Here is a 25,725-nt window from a genome sequence, read left to right on the forward strand (position 1 = left end):
TAAGAATATAGGTGCACAAAAAAAACCGGTTCCAAACCTGACCCGGCGGTTGCTAACCAGAACCGGACCCGACCCTATCCGCGGGCACGGACCAGGTTTTGGGTTTTCCCCCCAAAACTGTACCCGGAACCGACCCCGGCCCTGTGGAACCGGTTCCATCAATACCCGGTCAAAACCTGACCCGACCCTACCCGAAAAAAAAACCCGATGGAACCGGTCAAATACCCGACTATACCTAGAACCAGTTTCTACCCTGTTCCGATTCCTAAGAATACCCGTTTGTGCAACTCTACCTAAGAATATCAGAGTTTTAATATAAATATATAATTAAACATAAATAAAATTAAAGAAAAAAAAAACAGAAAATGAAACAAAAGGAAAAATTAAACAGACCATGAAATCGTTTTGTTACCTTGTCCGTCCCACCAAACATCACCTCTAAAACACCTACAGACGGACGTATGCTTCTTCAGATAATATTCAACTTTTCAACTTCAAAGGAAAGGGTAACGAACACAATTATCGAACATAGAATATCCACTTATAAGTTATAACATAACATAAATAGTTTCGATAACATTAAACCTTCTACAACAACCTCTTGCAAAAACCTATGTTTCTTCCTGTGTACTCATTTTTATAAGACGGCTCGCTCGTATGTTAATTCCACTTCACTCACTACTCCATTACATATGATATAATAAAGATTTATAAAAATTAAATAAAAACACTAGACGAAATGTGACAACCAGTTATCACGCTTTTAGTTGATCGACAGATTCTCAACTGGAAGATCCTCGGGAGCTACATCCGGATGCGGAGCCGAAGCTGAAGAAACCTTATGCATTATCATTGCCTCAGCCACACGGATCGCTCTTTGTGAACCCGTGATTGTTACTTTCCTAAAAAATATAAAACCATATAAATTGCATAATTTATCTGATCAAATAATATGCAATTATTTATTTGAAAAGACTGCATACCTGTCACATGTCCCGGGTATGAAATCACCTCTTTCAGAAATCTTGATCCTGCCTCCACTAACCTGCAAGGAGAGAAATTAATAAGATGAAAAAAATGCATGTGATGAATTCAATTGGCCCTACTACAGTACTACTTACCTGACTGATTTCCATGATATTCCGACCACCACGGCCCACAACCAGCCCTATATGCTCATCTGCAACTCCTATAGTCACCGAGTTACTCACGTCTTCCTGCAAATGAACGAATTTCAAGATACATGATTAAATAATTAGTTAGGCTGATGAACATGATAAAGTGGTTGCTTCTAAATAACTGTTAGGTCATCTTTTAAAAAGTTTGACCATCTGATACACGTGCAGCGAACAAGGAACACTGTTCGATTAATTAGATGAACGAACATGAAGAGAGGTTCAATAGTTCAATTGTATTCGTGAACATTCAGTAATGTCAATGTGTTCATAAACGTTCACTCATTTACATTCGTTTGTTTATCTTCATTTGTTTACGTTCGTTCATGTTCATTAAAGATTTTTTTTTATTTTTAGTTTATAATAATCACCTTTAAGTCAGTAACATTTAAACTTCTTTATTTTTATTTTTAATACTTTACTTTTATTATCCTACTTTTAAACTAGTAATTATCTTGGTTTGTGTTCTGTATATTTGTCTGTGTCCGTTTATGTTCGTTTGTTTTTATTTGCGTTTGTTTGTTCATTTGCGTTCATTTATTAAATTAATGAACAAGCACAAACGAATTCATTTCCTTAATGAACAGACATGAAGAAGAAATTCGTTCGGTTGTGTGCTCATGAATCGTTCGTTTGTCCTGTAAATTCTTAACGAAAGAGCACAAACAAGGTCTCATTCAGTTCGGTTCATTTACAGCCCTGATTAGCATGAATGCATGATTGGAGGAATGTGAAACAACGCAAAGTTATTAGAGATGTAATAACCTTATTGTTATGAAAGCGGTTGTTTTGAAACTTTGGTGGTCCATAATTAGGGACATTGTAAGGTGCTGCACAACAGATAAATGGAAAAGAACTAGGCTTCTAAACAAACCGAACGAACACGATTGGAGCATATTCGTGTTTGATCGTTTAACTTTAACCTAGGGGTGGCAAACGTGACCCATTAGAGTTGATATGGGTTCAAGTAAAATGTATAATGGATCAAACTAAAAGAAGGAAAAAGTTGAATGGGAATAATTAAGATTGCGCTCAACAATTTATAACAACAAATCAGAAGTGCCTTTAAAAAGTATAAGAAAATAAAAATAGGATACAAGTAACATGAAGTTAGTTATACCAGCATATGGAAATGTGGGGCCAATGGACTGCACATAGTAGCCATCTTCAGACAATTTCAAGAGGATCAGATTAATGGCTTGTCCCAGCTGTTGTAGGGTACCAATTACGGTTACCAACCTATCATTTAATCCAACATAACTGTTATCCTGAGCCGAGATTTTAATGTTAGCTCCAGATTCTTCAATGAAGGACCTGTAATACAAAAAGATGGAAACTTGAAATTGTAAAACACTAAAACCTTATAAAATACATGACATTACACATATCAAATGTGGTGAGCAGCATCTTACCTTATCATGGATCCACCCTTTCCAATGATTCCACCACAAGAGCTGTTGGGGACTTGAAGAAACACTAATCGACCCCGGGCAAATTACGGATAATCTGGGGGTTAAATAGATGTTTCCCACGAGGGTTAGCTCCGGCAAAGATGGTTCTTCTGATGACCTGCAAAACAGACACCGTGAGCTCGTCACTGAGAAGGGGGGGTACCTTCTTGTGACCACCCTCCGGCGTGAGAATCAGACTAGATTGCTCTTGAATATAAGTGTATATTAAGAGAAATGACTAGAGCAGATATCAGATAATATATGGAGATATAAGATCATAAGATATGATACCGTTCCAAGATGTTGGAGTATTTATAGCCGAAGGTAGGTTTCCAAGCAGGTACAGCCGGCTGAATAGTATTCCTGTTCTACCAACTGTGGGCTACGTACGTGCCATGCTGATGGTTGGTGGGTAGGCAGCGGCTGATAGTGACTTTAAGTACTAGAGCGTGCTGCCCGTCGTACTGTTGTCAGTGAGTTGTCGTAGCTTTGGTCAGATCTTTTGTCCATACCTTGGCAGGTACAGTACAAAAGATCCTCCAGTATCGTACGGACTGGCTCATTTGGGCGGGAGTATTCCCGGCTTTGGGCGGGAGTGTTCCCGGCTTGCTCATTCCTTCTTCAGGTGACATTACTGAATTATTTGAGAGTTAGTGCCTTGTGCGTGTTGCCTTGCTGTGCGGGTTGCCTTCCCTGATGGCTAGTATCCCTAGCTGCGGGAACAGGCGGAGTACGTCGACCATTGGGAGGCGTTTCCTGCGAGAGCAGCTTGCGTACTGCGCGTAAGGACGTCGCGTCTCTGAGCATGGTGGGTCCTGCGGATCCAGTTGGTCTTTGCGCAGACGTCCCTCTAAGGTGAGTCTTGCGGGTCCAACCGCGCAGACGTCCCTCTGAGGAGTCTTGCGGGTCCGACTGCGGAGACGTCTCTGTTTGAGGTGAGTCTTGCGGGTCCAACTAGGCTCTGCTGGGACCTACCTCTTCAAGTCCCCCCAGTCCAATGTTCTTCTCATGAATTTCTAATAAGTGAGGTGAACTTTTGGACTTAAGCAAGGGGTTTTGAAAAGGGTTTTGTTTTAAGGTTTTCCATGGGGATTCTTCCCGCGGAAGTCCTAATGTCACGTGCAGAAATTCCTGACTTTTCTGCTTGATCTTTGGGTATGATGCGGGTAGGTCTGTAACCTCTTCGCAAGTCAGGAGCGTTGAGTTCCACTTGTGTAGATTCTCCATGAGGTTTTGGTAGTTTTAAACATAGTGATCAATTATGTTAAAACAACCAATTCCATCTTAGAGCTTCAAACAATCTAGTTCTCAACGTTCCCGCTATGCGGGGATGTTGTTTCCGTTTCCGCAAGCATGGCCCGGAAGATCCTTCTTGGTTTCAATTCCCTGCGGAGTGCTAAGTATGTGAAGGGTTTTGCCTTGACACTGTACCCGCACTCGTCTTATAGTTACTTTACTTCCAAGGTATTCCTGGAGTCAATTCCTTGCAGGTGCTAAGTATGTGAAGGGTTTTGCCTTGACACTGTACCCGCACCCGTCTTATAGTTACTTGGTTGCCGAGGTATTCTTGGCTTCAATTCCCTGCAGGTGCTAAGTATGTGAAGGGTTTTGCCTTGACACTGTACCCGCACCTTTCTTATAGTTACTTGGTTGCCAAGGTAAGGGGGTAAAGTCCCGCTTACTTTTGAATCTTTTTGAAATTCGAAGAGTTTGTGAAAGGATAAGGACAGTCCAACTGTTGAAGGGACGTCAGCGTGGTCTGACGGTTTCTTCTGACAGTTTCAGGACGTGCATGAAGTTATGGCGACTTGACAGTATATGGTCATTCCATACGCTTTTTCAGGCGCGTGGGCGCGAGTTTTCGGGCGCGTGGCCGCGAAGTTTACGGCGCGCGTCCTGTCGACAGTTGTTGCCAGCTTGCATATTCCACGTGTCATAGTTTCATTGCACCTGCGCTTTTCCGTCTCTCCCGCATTAAATTCATCGCATTCATTGCGATGAGTATATAAAGGGAGGAGAGGATGCATCTCAATTCACAGTTTCACTTCATCTTCTAAGCGATTTCCGGCGAATACTCTAACTTTTGTCGAGCATTCTCCTGAAATCGTTCTTTCCATCCTCCGAAACATGTCTTCCATTCGTGATCCTAAGGCTATTGCCGAGAAGTCCGACGTGTACATCGAGAACCCGACGTCTGACAAGGACGATAAGAGTACTGCTGGGGAGTGCCAGTGTGCTCTTTCCGTCGACGTTTATCAGTACATCGTCACGAAGTTCATGCTTGAGCCCTTCGAGCCTGAGTTTCCTGAGCCTCACCAGACGGTGTACGATGCCCCCAAGGGCAAGATAGGGGTGTATGATGCATTCTTCATCTATGGGAATCTCAGGTTCCCATTGATGAAGTTTGTGTTCCGTGTTTTGGAGAGACACGGTGTACACCTAACGGAGGTGCACCCGATGGCGATCGCAAAGGTTCGCCATTTTGAATGGGTGTGCCATATTCTGGGCGTTGAGCCCCGCGTCGACCGCCTGATGACCTTCTACTCTTGGAGGTGCATCCAGGGCTGGTATACCTTGGTCAATCGGATCAAGGGTTTGAAGATCTGCGCTACCGAGCACAGTCTTCGTTCTTGGAAGCGGGAGTTTTTCTATGTCTCCGCTCGCGTCGTCCCCATTGCGATGACGTTTAAGAACGGGAGGGCGCTCCCTAGCCTTCACGCCTCCAATTACCAAGAGGCGGAATGGTTCGCCAAGATCTACCAGATCCAGTCTCCGGTTTACCGCTTTGCGGAGTCTGGGATGGTGATGCTTGGGATGAGCCGGGTATGGAAGGATGCTGGGGCAGAGGCGCCACAGATTCCCATCGTCCTCGAATACGGTTTGAACTCTATCCCTTACGGTATGCTTCATATCTTTTTGCTGATTTAGGGTTTTTCTTCTAACTGCTTTTCTGTTTATTTTCAGAGGGGAACAATTTGCAGTCGCTTCTGCAACCGCGTGAGAGCGGTGGTCCCGCTCGGCTGGGTACTCGTGCTCTCGACGAGAACGAGTTGCCCATCTTGGAGCAAACGGCGTATAGGTTCGTGGAGGTCTACCCGCCGGGCCACGAGATTCTGAGCGCCAGGCGGCCAGGTAAGGGACTCTTTAACCCTCGCCCACTCAATGCTCAAACCTCTGCTGGAATTCCTCTAATTTTGTCATCTTCTGATGAGGAATCCGCAGACGGTCCTTTCTTCGTGAGGAAGAAGGCAGCTGGCGCGAAGGGCAAGGCGAAGGTTGCCTCCACCGCCGATCAGGGGAACCGGTTTGACTCGGAGACCGAGAGTGAGGAGGTGGCGGGGAACCCTGGTGGTGGTGAGACAACTGTCCCGGAGGTTGAGACAGCTATCACCTCCGATCCGCCCAGTACGACGACGGTGACCGGCGTGAAGAGGCCGGCTCCATCTGGTTCGTCCCCGCCTGTCAGAACCTTCAAGCTCAAGAAAACTCGTAAGTGTAAATTAATCTTACCCGCAATTCTTTCCGCCATTGTTTTTAATATCGTCTTCATGCAGGCGTGGATGCTACTGCATTCCAAAGTGATGCGGGGAGGAGTAGTTCTGGACCATGACGGTAGGTTTGGTCAACCTACCCGAGGCGATGACCCAGGCGGCTACGCCTGTTTGCAGTATTGGTTCAGTTGCTCATCCTGTTGAGGTAACTGTTCCAACTGTAACATCATCCCCGCCGGCTGTCAGTGCGATTTTCACGGAATCCTTCACTGAGCCGGCAGTGATTGTTTCCGCGGGCTCCTCCGCAGCGGCGGCCACGATTGTGAGTTCACCTCCAGTGAGTTCACCACCGATGGTTTCTACCGCTGCGGCTTCAACCGTGCCTTCGGCACCGGCGACTACCTCGTCCCCGGCCGGTTCAGCAGGTATGTTTGGGGCTTCTAGCCAATCTCTGCCTCCTTCCCATCTGCTTGACCTCTTGGATGGTTATCCGTTAGGTTCGGGTGATGGGTTTGGCGGCTACCGGCCTGTTGTCGACCCTAAAGGTGCGTGGGTTATTTTGGCCTTTTTATATTTTTATCACGGTGTATGTTCCACGGTGGAACATCCGCCGGGGAACAACCCTTCGGACGGCTGTGGACTGCGTCGAGTGGGCGCGTCACGTGGCCCCAAGTGGCGCGTTGGGGGAAGCCATGTCTAACTACCAGGAGGGTAGGCTAACAAATGAGCTTCGGATTCTCCTTGCCCGGATGCAGCCGCGCGTCGAGTTGCTTTATCGTGAAAACGACAAGTTAAAGGCTGCGCGTATCCAAGAAGTGGCTCAGGCGCGGGCTATCCGGGAGGAGAACAGGAGACTTTCCGCAATTGCTGCGGAGAAGGAAAAGGCCTTCAAGGCCCTCGAGGTTGAAGTGCAGGCCCGGCTCGAGGCCCGTTCCAAGGCTACCCAGGCTGTTAACGAACAACTTCGGTTGGCTAAGGAAACTGCGCGGGACGCGACTGAGAGGGCCACCAAGGCTGAAGCTGTTGCTGAACCTCTGCGCGCCGAAAATGAGGAGCTTAAAGCCAAACTAGAGAGGCTTCAGCAGGCTCATGATGCTTTGGCTATGGAAGACGCCAAGAAGCTTCAAGAGATCTTGGATCAGAGGGGTATGCTTGACCATACTGAGCGTAAGCTGAAGGGCGTTGAAGAGGCTGCTGCTAAGGAAGTGTTGCTTGCCAACCTTAACAAGAATGAAGCCGAACGCGCCCGTGACCTAGCTCAGGCTGCCCTCCAAGAAGCTCTGATTACCAAGGAATGGCTTCTACGAGAAGCGTTGTCGCAGGTATGCGTAGCTTCATAATAACTCTACGCTTTTCTTTGTGCTTAGAAAAGGTTTTGATACTTGTATTTTTTCTTGTAGGTTGTGCATCGAGTCTTCACGAATACATCTTATGACGATGCCATGAGCGCAGCCCTCAACGCTTCTCATGAGGATGGGGAAAAGGCTGGCTTCCTGCTTGGTCTAGGGTTTGTTGAGAAGGGCATCCCGCCTTCCAACTTCCCTCTATATGATGTGGATACTGAAGCTGCTTATGACCAGGCAGTGAACCAGTATGCTGCCTTCCCGCATCCGGTGGTGGAGAAGGTGAACGAGATTGCTGCTGCTGATGATGGGCTAACCATTCTCAGGACTATCAGCCTAACTTTTGATCTTGGTTCAGCCTCCTCACCATCATCAGCATAAAACTGACAAACAATATACAATAATCTGTAAGTTTGGTAATGCAAGTTGCAAGATGCAAGTGTTCAACAAGGCTTACCTCATTAACCAACTTAGTCAGGATAAGTTCAACAGCCTCGAGAACCTCTTCAATTGTTCCAGACACCATAATAACCCTATCAGATGTTCCTGGGAAATACTCATAATTGCGTGACAGCTGGATTCGTGCATTAGATCGTGACTGGAAATCAGAAATTGTCGTTCCACCCTTTCCAATGATTGAACCAGCTTCAGCATTTGATGCAAGAAACCTCAGATATGTGATCTCTGCAGTCTCTTCTACATCAAATTAGATGTTATTACTAACAGATCCCATAATAAGGTAAGATGACTCATGTTTATGTAAGCACCTTGAATATGAAGACAAAGATTTATGAAAGAAAAAGAAAACATGAATTGCACCACAATTTCTATTATTTGATGTTTTTGCATGCTTATTACGTAATGAATTCAATCAAATTTATGTTCTCCAAAAACAAATGCCAAATTTTCAACTTCCTATCCCATCTTATATTACTATTGTAGTGTACACCTGCTGAAATTTTATGTATAGGGACTTTGCATGACGACCAAAGCTTAAAATTTTGTTTGTCAAACAGCCTGTGGTTTGCATGATTAGCCAAATAGCTTAAATTACTGGTATTATCCAGTATGAAGTATCCTTTAGCTCAAAATCTATCTTATATTACTATTGTAGAAGACACCTGCTGAATTAGTGTATCATGATTTTGCAGGACGATCAAAGCACAAACTTTGTTTTTAAACCAATTTGTGGTTTGTATCTTTGTATAAAGTCAAGTAGCTTGAACTACCAGTATTACATAATAGAGCAATCCAGTATCCAATTAGCTCAAAATATATAGAATATATACACAACTCAAGCACAAAAGGTTAATCAAGTTAACTGTGTATTTTAATAAACAAAACGGTTACCAATTCATCAAATGCCAAACTTTCAACTTCCTAACCTATGCTATATTAATATTGTAGCATATACCTGCTAAAATTTTGTGTATAAGAACTTTGCCAGATGACCAAAGCTTAAAACTTTGTTTGTCAAACAATCTGTGGTTTGCATAATTAGCCAAGTAGCTTGAATTACTACTATTGCACAATAGAACATACAATCCAGTATCCTTTAGCAGCTAAACTTAATGTATAATATTTAGCTCAAAATCTAGAGAATGTACACAACTACAATCACAAAAAATTAAGCAGGTTGACTGTGTATATGTGCAGAAGACATGAAATTTATGAGCATCCAGCAATTCAATCAAAAACTCTATCATGTACATAAAACAAATCTGAGAGACAATCATTTGAATTAAAAGTAACTTAACATTTACTTTCATCAACAAATCATGACTTAGTTACACACATTTTCTTCTTCAAATAACACCTCTACATTCATAGAAAGCCTAATTAACCTACCTCTCTTCAAATCATCAAAACCTAACATGTCACTCCTCAAATCCAAAACTCAAAAACAAATTTTAACAAACACAGTCAAATGCCAAACTTTTAACTTCCTAACCTATCTTATATTACTATTATAGCATACACCTGCTTAAATTTTGTATATAAGAACTTTGCAGGATGACCAAAGCTTAAGACTTTGTTTGTCAAAACAATTTGTGGTTTGCATAATTAGCTGAATAGCTTAAACTACCGGTATAACACAATAGAACAATCATTCTTTAGCCACTAAATTCATTGTAAAATTTAACTCAAAATCTCTACAATATACACAACTACAAGCACAAGAATTAAGCAGGTTAACTGCGTACTTGTGCCAGAGAGATCAAATTTATGATGATCAAGGCCTAATTAATCCAATAACTCAATCAAAAACTTAAAACTATCCTATACTTATAAACAAATATGATAAGCATTTGAATTGGAAGTTTCAAACTAACCTAACATTTAAGTTCATCAACAAATCATGCCTTAATTACACACACTTTCTTCAGATAACACCTCTACATTTATAGAACAATCCAGTATCCTTTAGCTGCTAAACTTAATGTATAACATTTAGCTCAAAATCTATAAAATATTAAAATATATACAACTACAATCACAAAAAATTAATCAGGTTGACTGTGTACTTGTGCAGGAGACATGAACTAAATAAACTCAAGGCCAAATTAATCCAGTAATTTAACAAAAAACTATCCTATACATAAAAACAAATCTGAGAAACAATCACTTGAATTAAAACCAACCTAACATTTAATTTTCATCAACAAATCATGTCTTAATTACACACACTTTCTTCAGATAACACCTCTACATTTATAGAACAATCCAGTATCCTTTAGCTGCTAAACTTAATGTATAACATTTAGCTCAAAATCTACAAAATATTAAAATACATACAACTACAATCACAAAAAATTAATCAGGTTGACTGTGTACTTGAGCAGGAGACATGAACTAAATAAACTCAAGGCCAAATTAATCCAGTAATTTAACCAAAAACTATCCTATACATAAAAACAAATCTGAGAAGCAATCACTTGAATTAAAACCAACCTAACATTTAATTTTCATCAACAAATCATGCCTTAATTACACACACTTTCTTCAGATAACACCACCACATTTATAGAACAATCCAGTATCCTTTATCTGTAAGACTTAATTTATAATGTTTAGCTCAAAATATATTAAATATTAAAATATATACAACTACAAACACAAAAAATTAATCAGGTTGAATGTATATGTGTGCAGGAGACATTAAATTTATGAACATCAAGGCCTGATTAATCAAGTAATTCAATCATAAACTCAAAAATTATCCTATACATAAAACAAATCCGAGAAGCAATCACTTAAATTAAAGGTACTAAACTAACCTAACAATTAATTTCATCAACAAATCAAGCCTTAATTACACACACTTTCTTCAGATAACACCCCTACATTTACAGAACAATGAATCCAGTATCCTTTAGCTGCTAAACTTAATGTACAATATTTAGCTCAAAATCTCTACAATCACAAAAAATTAAGCAGGTTACCGTATATTTGTCCGGATAAATAAAATTTTTGAATATCATGGCCTTATTGATCCAGTAACTCTATCAAAAACTACCCTATACATAAAACAAATCTGAGAAGCAATCATTTGAATTAAAGGTATTAAACTAACCTAACATTTAACTTCATCAACAAATCAAGTCTTATTTACACACACTTTCTCCAAATAGCATCTCTACATTAATAGAAACCATAATTAACCTAAATCTCATCAAATCATCAAAAGTTCAAAACCTAACATCTCATCCTCAAATCCAAAACACAAGACTACCTATACATAAAAAGAATCTGAGAAGCAATAAGTTCAATTGAACCTAACCTGACATTTAATTTCATCACCAAATCATGCCTTAATTACACACACTTTCTCAAAATAACACCTCTACATTAACATAAAGCCTAATTAACCTACACCTCATCAAATCATCAAAACCTAACATCTCACCCTCAAATCCAAAACTCAAGACTACCTGTACATAAAAAGAACCTGAGAAGCAATCATTTCAATTGAACCTAACCTAACATTTATTTCATCAACAAATCATGCCTTAATTGCACACACACTTCCTTCAAATAACCTCCATATATTTATATCAAGCCTAATTAACCTACATCTCATCAAATCCTCAAAACCTAACAAATTTCAACAAACACAAGGTTATCGATTCATCAAGTTAACGGCGAAATAAGAAGATCGATTAGGTCAAATATCAAATCAACAATAACAATAATAATAATAATAATACCAGACGGCGGAATCAGATCTGGCTTGTGAGGCGGAGATTTCGTCTCTTCGTTCGACGATGCGTAACCTGAATCATCCGGAGATCCCATAGCTTTCTAAACACACACAGAGATTAGATATTAATTAATATAACGAAATGAAAGTAATATTATATTGTATTGTATTATACCTGACTGAGTGATTGAGTTCAGGCAGTTGCAGTTGCGTCTACAACAACCTCCATTTCCTCCGTCTATCCTTCTTCAGTTTTGCTTAGTTACATGAATGGTACCTACACTATTGACTTCCACTTCAGTTTCCTCTCTTTAAGTTTAAATGATTGTTTATTTAACCGGAAGTTAACTATGAATTTTCAAATTCGGATATTTGGAGTTTCGAAGTATCTAAAAATTATCTGAAATACCTGAAATTTCTAGTTAGTGTTTACTATTTAACACGTAAAAAAATTGGATTTTCAAAGGTTTTTAAAGCGACTTGTTCCAATTTTAGATAGGGTGAAACTTTATGGAACGGTACAAACCTAAAATTAAATTTTGGGTTGGGGTCTAGTCCAAATGTGTCTGGATCGATTTCGAGTCAAACCCACAAAACTTGTAGCTTTGTATTAGAGAGTATAATTATATTATTTTATATTATGAGAAAAGATATAATACAATAATTGTTTAACATACATTAGGTACAAAAATACTTATATTCATGAAATTGATCCATGAAATCACATCACAAGACCTCAAAATCGTCAATACATATCCAATTGATCATTAGTACACCAAAATAAACAGTTTTGGATCGTTAATCGATCAATTTTTTACTTTTCTTCATGAAACCGTTTTTGAGCGTTTTAGGTTTTGGTTGAGCGTTTTAGTATTTTTGCCTTTGAGCGTTTTTGTTTTTTGCCTTTGAGCGTGAGTCGCATACCTATCGTACGTTAAGCAATTTTTGTATAATAACCTCACTCGTTGTATTATATTACATTACATTACACTACATTATATTATGTTATATTATATTACATTACACTACATTATATTATATTATATTACATTACATTACACTATATTATATTATATTATATTATATTATATTATATTATATTATATTATATTATATTATATTATTTTATATTATATTATATTATATTATTTTGGATTACATTACATTTTGTTATACCATACCATACTATATTGTACTACATTATATTAAATTACATTACATTATACTATATTTATGTTATATTATGCTACATTACATATTTCCGCATGATTTCAACTACATTATGTCATATTTATATTAAATCATATTATATCATACCATATTATATTTAACATCAAGGAGAGCGTGGGTTGATATTATAATCACATTAATATTTAACAAGAATTCTAGCAAAATTATCATTATTGTTGTGAAAAATTATTTTATATTCAATGTTTTAATTACTCTCATCAATACAATCTTAATGTTTAACAAGCAATGAAAAAAAATAATAAAACATATCTTAATTACTAATAACTATGCAATATTACCTTTACTAGCATTAGAGCTCGTGTAACATACGGGATGATATAAATAATTAAGTTACAAATAAAGCAATACATAATGCATGTAGGAAAATGTATTACATATATGCTTGTATCATTATACATACAATTTTATTTATATCACAAAATGATTTTTTCCAAAAAAAAAAACGAACTTAATAAAAAAAATAATGCACGTGCAAAAACATACCCAATAACACTCCATCTATTGAAAATATATTCTCAGTATCATGTATGTATAATTGGAAGAAATTTGGTTATGAACCAATTTCGGAGAATACTTCTCATATAATAATAGTTTTGAGGTACACCATGAAAATTTTTTTTTGATAAGTTTGAGAGGCTTCTCGACTTTGCCAATTGACAAAAAAATAACGAGTTGACCCGTTTAATTTTATGAATGTTTTGTTTCACTTTTAGCATAATTTTGTACGACATACTTCACATACAGCATATTGATCGCTATTCAATAAAAAGTCAATGTTGACACAAATGTTTCTAATTTGATAAAAGTTAGAAGTATTGATAGGCCTGGAGATGGCATGCCAGAAGTGATTGTCATTCTTTCTTAAATTTTAATAGTCATGTGAAAATTACTCAATGTGCAAAATCCCGAATCTTTTTACTATTTCCAAAAATGTTATTAAAAATAAATTTGAAACTCAATCACATTTAAAATTCTAACTTTTATTTGTTTTACATTTTCAAATCAAAACTTTGACACGTAACAAGTTTGACGATAAATCTATTTGCATTCTCAAATTTTTAAAATTATTTGAATTACCCTTTTTTTACGCTTAACAAATTTGAGCCAATATAGTTAATTTGTACCAATCGATCTTTTAACCCGTAAGGCCGTAACAATCAAATTTAAGTTTCACGAAAAACCCGAAGCAATCCTTGATAAAAAACCGAGGAAACTAAATATGATAAATTATATTATATTTGAAAGTTATTTGTATATACTCTCCTTACAATTTAACACATGTATAATTACTACATTAACCAAAAAATAAATAGATAGATTTAAATCATATATTTATAATTTATAAATTTATATGATCAATGTACAAAAAACACAATAGATAAATGGATTAATTTTATAAAAATGGATCAACTTTTAAGCGAGTGTTCGATTCGAGTTCGGTCTAAATGCTGATATGTGATCTAATCCAATTCTGACATGACCAAAATATAAGAATTAAGATGAAATCATAAAAAGTCAGAAAGTTTAACGAGTTCGGAACGTTTAATTATAAAATCCCCAATTTTAACCTAACATAAACCCAAAAACGAATTTAATCGGAAATCCCTCAGTTCATAAAATTGAGTGAGGTATTTTGATCCATGGATGATTTGGAACAGAAAACTTGCATAAACTTACCAGTGATCGGATTGGATTGGGACTAGGAGAATCGAAGGATAAGAAAAGGTTGATTTTTGAAAGTCAAAAGAGGAAGAACTTTTGAATTAGGGCACCAAGTCGACATTGCAAGTGAAATTGATGAGTAGTAACGAATGAACAAAGGCTAAGGTTTTTATAAAGGCTAGACAAGCTTGAAGAACAAGTTGAAATCGTTTAGTTGAATTATAAGTGTAACATCCTGATTTTGATAAGATTAATAAAATAAGTTTCGTTTATTTAATAGTGTGTCGTGTATCAGTTTAGATAACAAACTATGAGAGGGTGGGCTTGGACTATAGAAGATGTAATAAAAGATGGAATGGGCCTTCCATGGGCTTAAGGGAGTATAAATACCCCTTAAACCCTAATCCTTTCCATTTTTATCCATCTCTACACCATAGCCTACACCATCAAAACACACGCAAACACTATCCTATAACCCGAGCCAATATCCGAAGGTGGAAACCCGAACCCGTTGGTGCTAGATCGTTGTGACGAACCAAACCAACATCAAGACTAGGGCGTGTTCGTGGATCGACTCGTTTAAGTTACGTTTATATCAAGAACTTGTTCGTTTAGGTCCGGTTTATATCTAGAAATCTTAGATCTATGTTTAAATGGTAAAAGCGAACATGATGCATCAAACCTTACTGGAAATCGTTAACATTTGATGGTTTAATTGTTTGATTAACGAGCCGTATGTATATATGGTTAAATCGCACCCTTTAAAACGTAATATTCTGATGATTAATGGATTGGGGTTTGCTGGCGCTGGTATTACGAGTTCATTGGTACCTAAATCGTGTTGTTTCGTTAAGAAACGAAGGTTTATTGCAGATCTGGTACGAGTTGACTGTAGGTTGTTCTTGACGATTTTGACTTTGACCCTTGAGTCAAAGATCTGGATAAGACTGATACTTATGCCCATTCATTAAGTTCAGATAACGAATCAAGTGATTCGTTATTCACCCATTCTTTATGTTCAGATAACGAATCAAGTGATTCGTTACTCACCCATTCGTTATGTCAGATAACGAATTAGGCTGTATTCATATGACGAATTAGGTTATGCTAAGATAACAAATCAGGTGATTTGTTACTCGTCAATTCGTTACGATTAAGATAACGAATCAAGTCATGTTCAGATAACGAATCGGAATGGCGAATCAGATGATAAGATGACGAATCAGGATAACGAATTAAGGAAGATTACATAACGAATCTGAGGCAATTCGCTATAACGAATGAGTTAGAGAATAAAATAATAATTATAAATCCTAATGGAAAATGTGTTAAGACAGTTAATGAAAATAAAATTTTTCCAAGTTAACCTGGCAACTCGACCCCAGCCAGGGGCCCTGCCTCTTGGACCCTGCTAGAGGCTGCGCCCCTAAAACCCCGCTGCCCGCTCTTTGAGGGTTATAATTAAAATAGAAACACGATATGAGTAGTGATAGTTAATTGATACGTGTAATTGTTATACAGTTAGTCGTGCACAGCTCAAGAAAGGAATAACCATTAACGGTGAACGTAACCGAGTTCAGGTGAGTTTCTAGCCCCATTCCTTGTTATGTTTTCGGGGCTGTGTGCACACTCGATGTGATAGTTAATACACTTACCTTAAATGGTAAGTGTATGCCATGTATGATTTGTATGTTATTTATGTATATCTTAAATGTGAATGAAAGCTTGTCGGTGCGTGAACGATCTTCGGATATTGCATGCACTACGAGGTGATGGTTTGATTATATGATTGTGTATATGATGGATGAATGATGTATGTACGTATGAAACTTACAATTAGATATATATATATATATATATATATATATATATATAGGGTATTGCATGATAGTAGGGAAGAAAGGGAGACCGGACCCTAATAATATCCGAGGATGAAGGGTACCGGACCATAAAAATATCCGAGGATAGAGGGTACTGGACCCTAATAATATCCGAGGAAGAAGGGAGACCGGACCATAATAATATCCGAGGATGGAGGGTACCGGACCCTAATAATATCCGAGGTATGTAGGGCAAAACGCTCTTTATAATGTAAGGTTAGTTATGAACATGTATGTAAGAACGTTGAACAGGTTAAGTATGACATGCGTACCTTCGGGTACGTATATGTGTACGTAAAGTAAGTTATTTGATTAATTAGAACTCACTCAGCGTAGCTGACTTTTAGTATGCACGCAGGTTAACAGATTGAGACAGCTGGTTTGAGCAGGACACATGGCAAGATTGAAGAGGCTGGCATCAGAAGATTTGTCATGATGTTTTGATATTATCATTTATGTTTTAATTTTAAAGACAAGATGGTTGTTTAAGACAAGTTAAGAATTATGATGTAATGTTAAATGAAAGTTTTTATATTCCGCGAAAGTTTTATTTAACTCTGATGTCTAGAACTGTGTTTATGAGTAAATCCAACGCCCAATGTAAGGCACCGGTAACGGGGCCTTACAAGAAGACCAAAATAAACAAGTTAACAAATTAACTAATAACTTGTTCCCTACTCCAAGAATTCGAAGACATATGCCCGGAATGATGCTACGACATATTCTAATCGTTCTACAAAGAGGATACACGAAATCGGGTTGCCAAAATAAGCAAAACCAACACAAAACGAAAATGTGCTGATATGACACTGCCCCGAGCGTCGTAGAGCATGGAGGCAGTTCATCCAAATTGCATAGGGGACTAAGTTTATTTTATTTTTAATGTACGAGTGTCATAGATAAAATGCAAAAAAACATTGTTTTAAATAATTAAGAGGTGAAAACCAACATTTAAAATTTTAAACCGAATTTTAGATTATGAAATAATGTGTTGCATATATTTGAGGAGAAGTATAAAGTGTAAAGATTAAATATAAAACAAAAAGTGGCTTGGTTTTGAAAATATTTTTGTCACGCCCTGCTAAAGCGTGTGGAATCTGTGGTACGGGATTAATTGAATCGTAATGAACCAGGAATAAAAATAAACTATTGAAATTACATATAATTTAGTTAAATTACATACGTCTAAAAAAAATAATCAAACAATCGTGTTCAGATAAGTAAACCAAACTAAATTAAAATCTTCATTTATTTTGATATCTAGGCCATCCTAAGTTTGCATTTCCAACACCTATCATCATGTCCTATTATCTGAATAATGTAGAAAACGAGTCAACTAAAAATTGTTAGTAAGAAACATATGTTTTAAAAAGATAACTAGCTAGGCATAAAGTATAAAATTCAATTGCAAGTTCATTGTATAATCATAACAACAAACAACCACTTGATTAGGCATGAAATCAAACTTAGTAATGATTAACGAATGAATAACGTGATACAACCCGATGGTTGTATAAAAAATGAATGATGTCAAACTCATAGAGTGTAAGGCCCGGGTCCCGGTGCCCTACTTTGGTGTTGGATTTACTCATAAACACAGTTCTAAATATTATAGTGAATTAAAACTTTTCGATGAATATAAAAACATCAAACATTCATATTAAAATCTTGTCTTTAAACTTTTAAATTATCTCAACATAAAACATAAATTTTCTTCACTAGATGCCAGTCATCTCAATCCATGCTATGTGTCCCCTTCAAGCCAGCTCCTTTATCATATGTGCCTGCGTACATACTAAAAGTCAGCTACGCTGAGTGAGTTCTAGTTAATCAAACAACATACATTACATTCATATATATATATATATATATATATATATATATATATATATATATATATATATATATATATAAAAGTATCCGTAGATACATATTACATAATTAACCTTCTTTTTTCATTCATATATACACATGCATACATTCATACTTCTATATTTTCATACTTGCATTCTTTCAAACTTATACTTTCATACCTTCGTTCTTTCATACTTTCTTGTTTTAACTTACTTAATACATACATAACAATCTTTACGTTATAAAAAGCCTTTCGCCCTATAATCTTACAAATATTATTAGGGTCTGGTCCTTATATTCGCAAATATAATTAGGGTTTGTTCCCTACATTCGCAGATATTATTAGGGTATGTCTCCTACATTCGCATATATTATTAGGTTCCGTTCCCTACGTTCGGATATTATTAGGGCCTACCCCCTACATTCGCATATTATTAGGGTCTGTTACTTACATTCGCAGATATTATTAGGGTCTGTTCCCTTCTTAACCATACAATCATACAACCATACATACATTTCTTTATATATATTTTTATATACTTTCTTACATACTCTTAACATTTTCTATGCCATTCATATATAATTCGTATATCATTCATAAAGCATGCACATATCATACACTTACCACTCAAGGTAAGTGTATTAACTAATCACATCGAGTATGCACACAGCCCCGAAAACATAACAAGAAAATGGGGCTAGGAACTCATATGGATCCTTGAGAGGTAATAGTAATTCCCTTGCTTAGTTGTGCACGGCTACAGGTTTGTTAGTTGAAGATTTGGAAGTTTGAGAAGACTAGATAGTTTAGCTTTTAAGTTATATCATTAAAAAGATTATTGTATAATTGTTTGATTTTATATTTAGTGTAAATGTGTACTTGAATATTGTTAATAAATTAAATAGTTATTATCACTTTATACCAGTGTCTTTTGAGCTACGACTGAGCAATCAGCGTTACGCTCTGACATATTCCGCCGCAGATCGGGGTGTAACATTATATGTCATAAGCATTGGCCATTTAGTATGTGTCATTTATATCTCACCTACATGATTCCACGACTAAGATTTAAGAAATAAAATTTTAGGATCTGACCATTAAGACGACTAAGTTCATGATCCTTGGCTTTCCTAAACAACCAATAAGAAACGCTCACATTGCCTATATATACATATGGGATATAGCTTGATTTCAACCATCTACATTTATCTAAACTTTCTTTTTTCGTTATGCCATTGAAAATGGTACCAAAACCTTTGATCTTCAAAGACGGAGAGGCTCCCTCAAAAGGAAAACTAGTAATGAAGAAAAGGGAAAAGAGGGGGAAAGAAAAGAAATCATATAAGTCATACAAGCCGTATATTTTTAAAGTTTTGAAAAACATACACCGTGACATCGAGATCTCCAATAAGGCAATAAGTATAATGAAGTTTTTATCGTAGACATAGAAGAAAAAATATGCCTTGAAGCTGCTGAATTGTCAAGGCACAACAAGAAAAGCACAATATCTTCTAGAGATATTGAATCGGCTGTGAAACTGCTACTGCCTGGGAAATTAGCTAAGCATGCTATGCATCAAGGCGCCGTTGCGTTAGAGAGCTTTAATAAGTATTAGATATATTAGGTTTCGTTTTATGTTTATGGCTATTGTAAGAAACCTTTTTAATGAAACTAAATAAAGCCATTTCATTGTGAAGTAATACATACAACTCGGTTACATTAATATTAAGTAGATACAATGAAATAAATACCAAAATTTATATCCTTTAGATTTTGTACCTATACAAAAAGAGTAGTTTGGTTTCGAAATTACATTGTTGTTAACTTGGAATAACCTGCTAAAACCATCCATAAGGTTTGGTTACAATTGACACTTTCATCAAAAAAAGCGTGTGCGTGTGTTTTTTTCTTTTTTTGCATTCTAGATCCCTGAGGTGCTTGTAATTTCCATCCCAATCGCTAATCTCGTATGCATATTAACATTAAGTCACAGGCATTTTTGTCTTTTTACATATAATAATGTATAACGAGAAGTTACATTTATTATTTAAAAGTATCCAAATACTTTTTTATTATTCTTTTTATTCTTATGACCGAAGTATAAAAGTTTTTTTCTTAGAAAAATATGTTTAGTAAGAATTTAATATAATTTAAAGTCAAGTAGACATTTTCCAACAATCAGGATCAATTGTGTAATTATTTGGACTTAACTGGAAAATTTAATGACGTTAGTTGCCAAGGACCATCCATGTTATGAAAATGCTAATATCGGGCCCATTGGTGAACATTTTTGTGAACATTTTTCCAACCAACAGGATTAACTATGTAATTATTAAACATTAAGGACCAACAATACAAGATTTGTAAAACACAAGGACCAACCAAACAATTGACTCTAAAATAATCTAATTATACTATTAAAACAATACAAGTTGTCCACATGCCATTTAACTAAACACTCCATATAGGATGCCAAGTAGATGCCATGTTACAATTTTCTATTATATCATGACACATGACACGTTTTCCTAATATAACCCATGACCCATAAGACTTAATAAAATTTTGAAAAATGAATTACTGTGTGATATGGGTTTCGAACCCAAGACCTCATGTTTCAAACCAAAGATGCTTATCAACTCCACTAAAGTGATAATTATGTTAGATTTTTTACTTAACATATATAAATGTAATTCTTTTCAAGTATAAAACCAAAATTATATTTAATCGTTAACAATTCTATAATTCACAATATCACATTGTTTTCTCATATCTCTTTAACACAACCATTTAAGAAATAACTGAGTTTAAGTATTACATATAATAATTTTTTGTTTTTATTATATTTTCCACCCGTGTGAAACACGAGCTCTAACCTAGTATTGAGGATATAACTGTCTACGTTTTGCTAATTAAATGGCACGATATGAGGTTGTAGACGTTAAATTGTAAGTAAATGCTATATTGTGTACTAATCGTAACTTGAAAACATAATATTTCGCGTCCATTGGAAATGTTAGAAAACATAATTCTATGTTAGAAATAACGTGTTGGTAAGAATGCATCTACCTATTCTAATAAAGTAAAATAACTGTAGACACGTGTCAATTTGTGGTTAATCCTCACATTTTTTTCCCTCCAAAACTAATATATGACATAAATCAATAATTATTCGTTATATCTAATTAAATTATTCACTTTTCTTTAAACTATATTTATATTATATCTATACAATTTTATAAAATAAATATTTACATATTATACTAATATACATTGTTAAATATATTTCATAACATACTTGGTGAAATTAAAAAATCAATAACAAACCATGTTTATTAAATACTGAAAAAGATATAATTTTAAATGTTATCATTAACATATTATACTATGTATATTGTTGAAAATTGTAAAAAAAAATAAATAAAAAAACAAAAACAAAAAGAAAAACACTAATATGCTTTCAATTTACAAATTAACTTTTTTAATTATTAACTTATAACTATATGCTTAAAAGTTGATCCATTTTATAAAATTAATCCATTTATCTATTTTTTTTGTACATTATCATATAAATTTATAAATTATAAATATATGATTTAAATCTATCTATTTATTTTTTGGTTAATTTAGTAATTATACATATATGTGTTAAATTGTAAGGCCCCGTTACCGGTGCCCTACATTTGGTGTTGGATTTACTCATAAACACAGTTCTAAATCTCAGAGTTAATTAAAACTTTCGCGGAATAATATAAAACACCAGCCATTCATTACAATTATCCATAATTTGTCTTTTAAAACATAACATAAATTATAACATTCAAAACATCATGAAAATCTTCAGATGCCAGCCTCTTCAATCCTGCCATGTGTCCATCTCAAACCAGCTGTCTCAATCTGTTAACCTGCGTGCATACTAAAAGTCAGCTACGCTGAGTGAGTTCTAGTTAATCACACATTATACCATACATACACTTACCTTCAATTATGCATCCGAAGACACATAATAATTACTTTACTATTTTACTTTCATTACATAAGTTCATACTTTATTACTTTCATACTATATAGATTACTGTCCTTTTCTATCTCAGATATTATTAGGGTCCGATCCCTTCCTTTTCTATCTCAGATATTATTAGGGTCTGATCCCTCTTTCCTTTGTCTATCTCAGATATTATTAGGGTCTGGTCCCTTTCTTGTCTATCTCATATATTATTAGGGTCTGATGCCTTTTTACTTTTCTATCTCAGATATTATTAAGGTCTGATCCCTTTCTTCTCTATCTCAGATATTATTAGGGTCTGATCCCTCTTTCTTCATCTTCACGCATACTGTCTTTACATACCCATAACATACACATATACTTTCTTTGATCATTCATACACATCCATACATTATACATATATCTATCATTCACATTCAACTATCATATACATACCTCCCTTATTAACACGTGCAATATCTGAAGATCGTTCACGTCTCGACAAGCTTTCATTCACATTTAAGATATACATACATAACATATAAATCATACATGGCATACACTTACCATTTAAGGTAAGTGTATTAACTATCACATCGAGTATGCACACAGCCCCGAAAACATAACAAGGAAATGGGGCTAGAAACTCACCTGAATGCGGTTACGTTCACCGTTAATAGTTATTCCCTTCTTGAGCTGTGCATGGCTAACTGTATAATATTTACATGTATCAATTAACTATTACTACTCATATCGTATTTCTATTTTTATATAACCCCCAATGAACGGGGGTCCGGGGGCAACGCCCCTGGCAGCGGGGTTTTAGGGGCGGCAGCCCCTAGCGGGGTCCAAGGGGCAGAGATCCTGGCTGGGGTTAAGCTGCCAGGTCAGCTTGGAAAAATTTTATTTTCATTAACTGTCTTAACACATTTTCCATTAGGATTTTAAATTATTTTCTAAATCGCTAACTCATTCTCTATAACGAATTAAGCCTGATTCGTTGGCTAATTCGTTATCCTTTGATCTGATTCGTTATGTTTTCTTCCTTATTTCGTTATCTTGATTCATCGTCTTATCCTCTGATTCGTTATTCCAATTCGCTATCTGGACATGACTTGATTCGTGGTCTAATTCGTTATTGGAGCTTAGCGAACTGGTGAGTAACGAATCACCTGATTCGTTACCTGGTTCACTATCCTAGTTTGTTAGTCTACTTCGTTAACTTGAGGTAACGAAATGGGTGAGCTAATTCGCTACCTGGACATGACGAATTGCATCAATCTTAACGAATCATCCCTGTTCTTATCCAGGCTTTGACTTAGAGTCAAAGTCAAAATTGCCAAGAACATGAACCAGTCAACATATACCAGATCTACAATTAAACCTTCATTTCTCAACGTAATTTCACGATTTGGGTATCAATGAACTCGGAATCATAGCGCCTACAAACCCTAGGTGTCCAATCGGCCAAACATTCACGTTTAAAGGGTGCGATTTGGGCATATATATACGGGTTTCTTTTGGTTAACAATTAACCCATCAAATGTTAATCAATTTCCATAAGATTTGTTGTTTTGGATTCGTTTATAACAAACTAACACAGATCTATGATTTCCCAAACCAAACCGAACCTATATGAACGATTTCTAATCATAAACGTACCTTAAGCGAGTCGGTTTATGAACACGAGCTGGTCTTGAGGTAGGTTTTGGCTCGTCTAACACTATCAAGCTCGGGTTCGCAACTTCGGATCTTGGCTCGGGATATAGGATGATGTGTGTGTTTTGGAAGGTGTAGGCTAAGGTGTAGAGATGGATGAAAATGGAAAGGTTTAGGGTTTAAGGGGTATTTATACTCCCTTAAGCCCATGGACCCAAGGCCCATTCCATATCTTATTTCATCCTTTAAGGTCCAAGCCCATCATCTTGTAGTTTATTTATCTAACCCAAAAACGACACACTATAATATAAACGAAATTTATTTTATTCAAATAACCAAAAGCAGGATGTTACATAAATTGTCAAGATAGTATATACAATTAACTTTTAAATATAATATAATTTATCATATTTAGTTTCTTGGTTTTTTTTTATCAAGGATTGTTTCGGTTTTTTTGTGAAACTTAAATTTGATTGTTACGGGTTAAAAGATCGTTTGGTACAAATTAACTACATTGACTCAAATTTGTTACGCGTAAAAAAGGGTAATCCGAATACTTTTAAAAATTTGAGAATGCAAATAGATTTATCGTCAAACTTGTTACGAGTCAAAGTTTTGATTTGACAATGTAAAACAAAGAAAGTTAGAATTTTAAATGTAATTGATTTTCGAATTTATTTTTAATGACATTTTTGGAAATAGTAAAAAGATTTGGGATTTTACACACTGAGTAATTTTCACATGACTATTAAAATTTAAGAAAGAATGACAATCACTTCTGGCATGACATCACTACGTGAATATTGACCTTCAGCCACACGAAAAAAGTGTGGCCGTAGGCCTTTAGCCACACACATTTGGTTCACGTCATATGTGGGCAAAGTTCGCGACACCGTGGGTATGATATGGCTACACACAGTTTTTAGTGGCCTTATGTGGTAATAAGTGTGGCTAAAGGGTACATGCATTAGTTGCTGGCCATCAAGAAGCCTCTCCAATAAGTGTGGCTAAACGGTAGAAAATGGCCACATGACTATTTACTATGAGTGACCATTGCACGTATAGAGCCACATGAATTTTATAAGAATGTGGCCAATAGGGTTGTGTTAAGCGTGCATTGCGACCTATACCGTGTGGATATAGCAAAGCAATGGCCACTTAAATTTAATAATAGTGTGGCTAATTATATTATATAGACACTGGATATTACATTAAAAGTGGCTAAATATGTTTACTTGCCACTCAAACACTCCTTTGTAGATTTTAGTGTGGCTATTGTCTTACCGTTTGTCACACATAATGCTTTTCTTAATTTAAAGTGTGACTATTGTCAAACTTTTCATCACACATAGTGAGGTACTGTGTGGCTAATCATATCATATAGACACTGGAGGTTATTGTCAATGTGACTAAAAATGTGAACTTGCTAGTCAAAAACTCTTTTGTAGTTTGTGGTGTGGCCATTGTCTTACCGTTTGTCACACATAATGCTATTCGTAATTTAAAAGTGTGGCTATTGTCAAACTTTTCGTCACACATAGTGAGGTACTGTGTGGCTAATCATATCTTATAGACACTAGAGGTTATTGTCAATGTGGCAAAAAATGTGAACTTGCCAGCCAAACACTCTTTTGTAGTTTGTGGTGTGGCTATTGTCTTACTGTTTGTCAGTTTTTCCTAATTTAAAGTGTGGCTAATGCCAAACTTTTCATCACATATAGTGATGTATTGTATGGCCAATCATATCATATAGACACTGAAGGTTATTGTTA

General features: G+C 36.1%; 1 protein-coding gene across 1 annotated transcript; it reads right to left on the reverse strand.

Moving 5' to 3' along the window:
* Positions 1 to 624: 624 nt before the first annotated feature.
* Positions 625 to 11,911, reverse strand: LOC143537170 (protein BTR1-like). Its single transcript, XM_077030997.1, has 11 exons — positions 11,837 to 11,911; positions 11,669 to 11,762; positions 7,918 to 8,153; positions 7,790 to 7,843; position 6,740; positions 2,588 to 2,639; positions 2,296 to 2,489; positions 1,941 to 2,005; positions 1,122 to 1,217; positions 984 to 1,045; positions 625 to 902 (listed from the first exon to the last, which is right to left on the reverse strand). The coding sequence occupies exons 2-11, from the start codon at positions 11,754 to 11,756 to the stop codon at positions 764 to 766; spliced, it is 987 nt and encodes a 328-aa protein (XP_076887112.1). The 5' UTR covers positions 11,757 to 11,762; positions 11,837 to 11,911; the 3' UTR covers positions 625 to 763.
* Positions 11,912 to 25,725: the final 13,814 nt, after the last annotated feature.

The sequence above is a fragment of the Bidens hawaiensis genome, unplaced genomic scaffold (genome assembly GCF_021521415.1).
Source record: "Bidens hawaiensis isolate Kalapana, Puna unplaced genomic scaffold, B.hawaiensis_p1.1 tig00011150_1, whole genome shotgun sequence".
NCBI lineage: Eukaryota > Viridiplantae > Streptophyta > Magnoliopsida > Asterales > Asteraceae > Bidens > Bidens hawaiensis.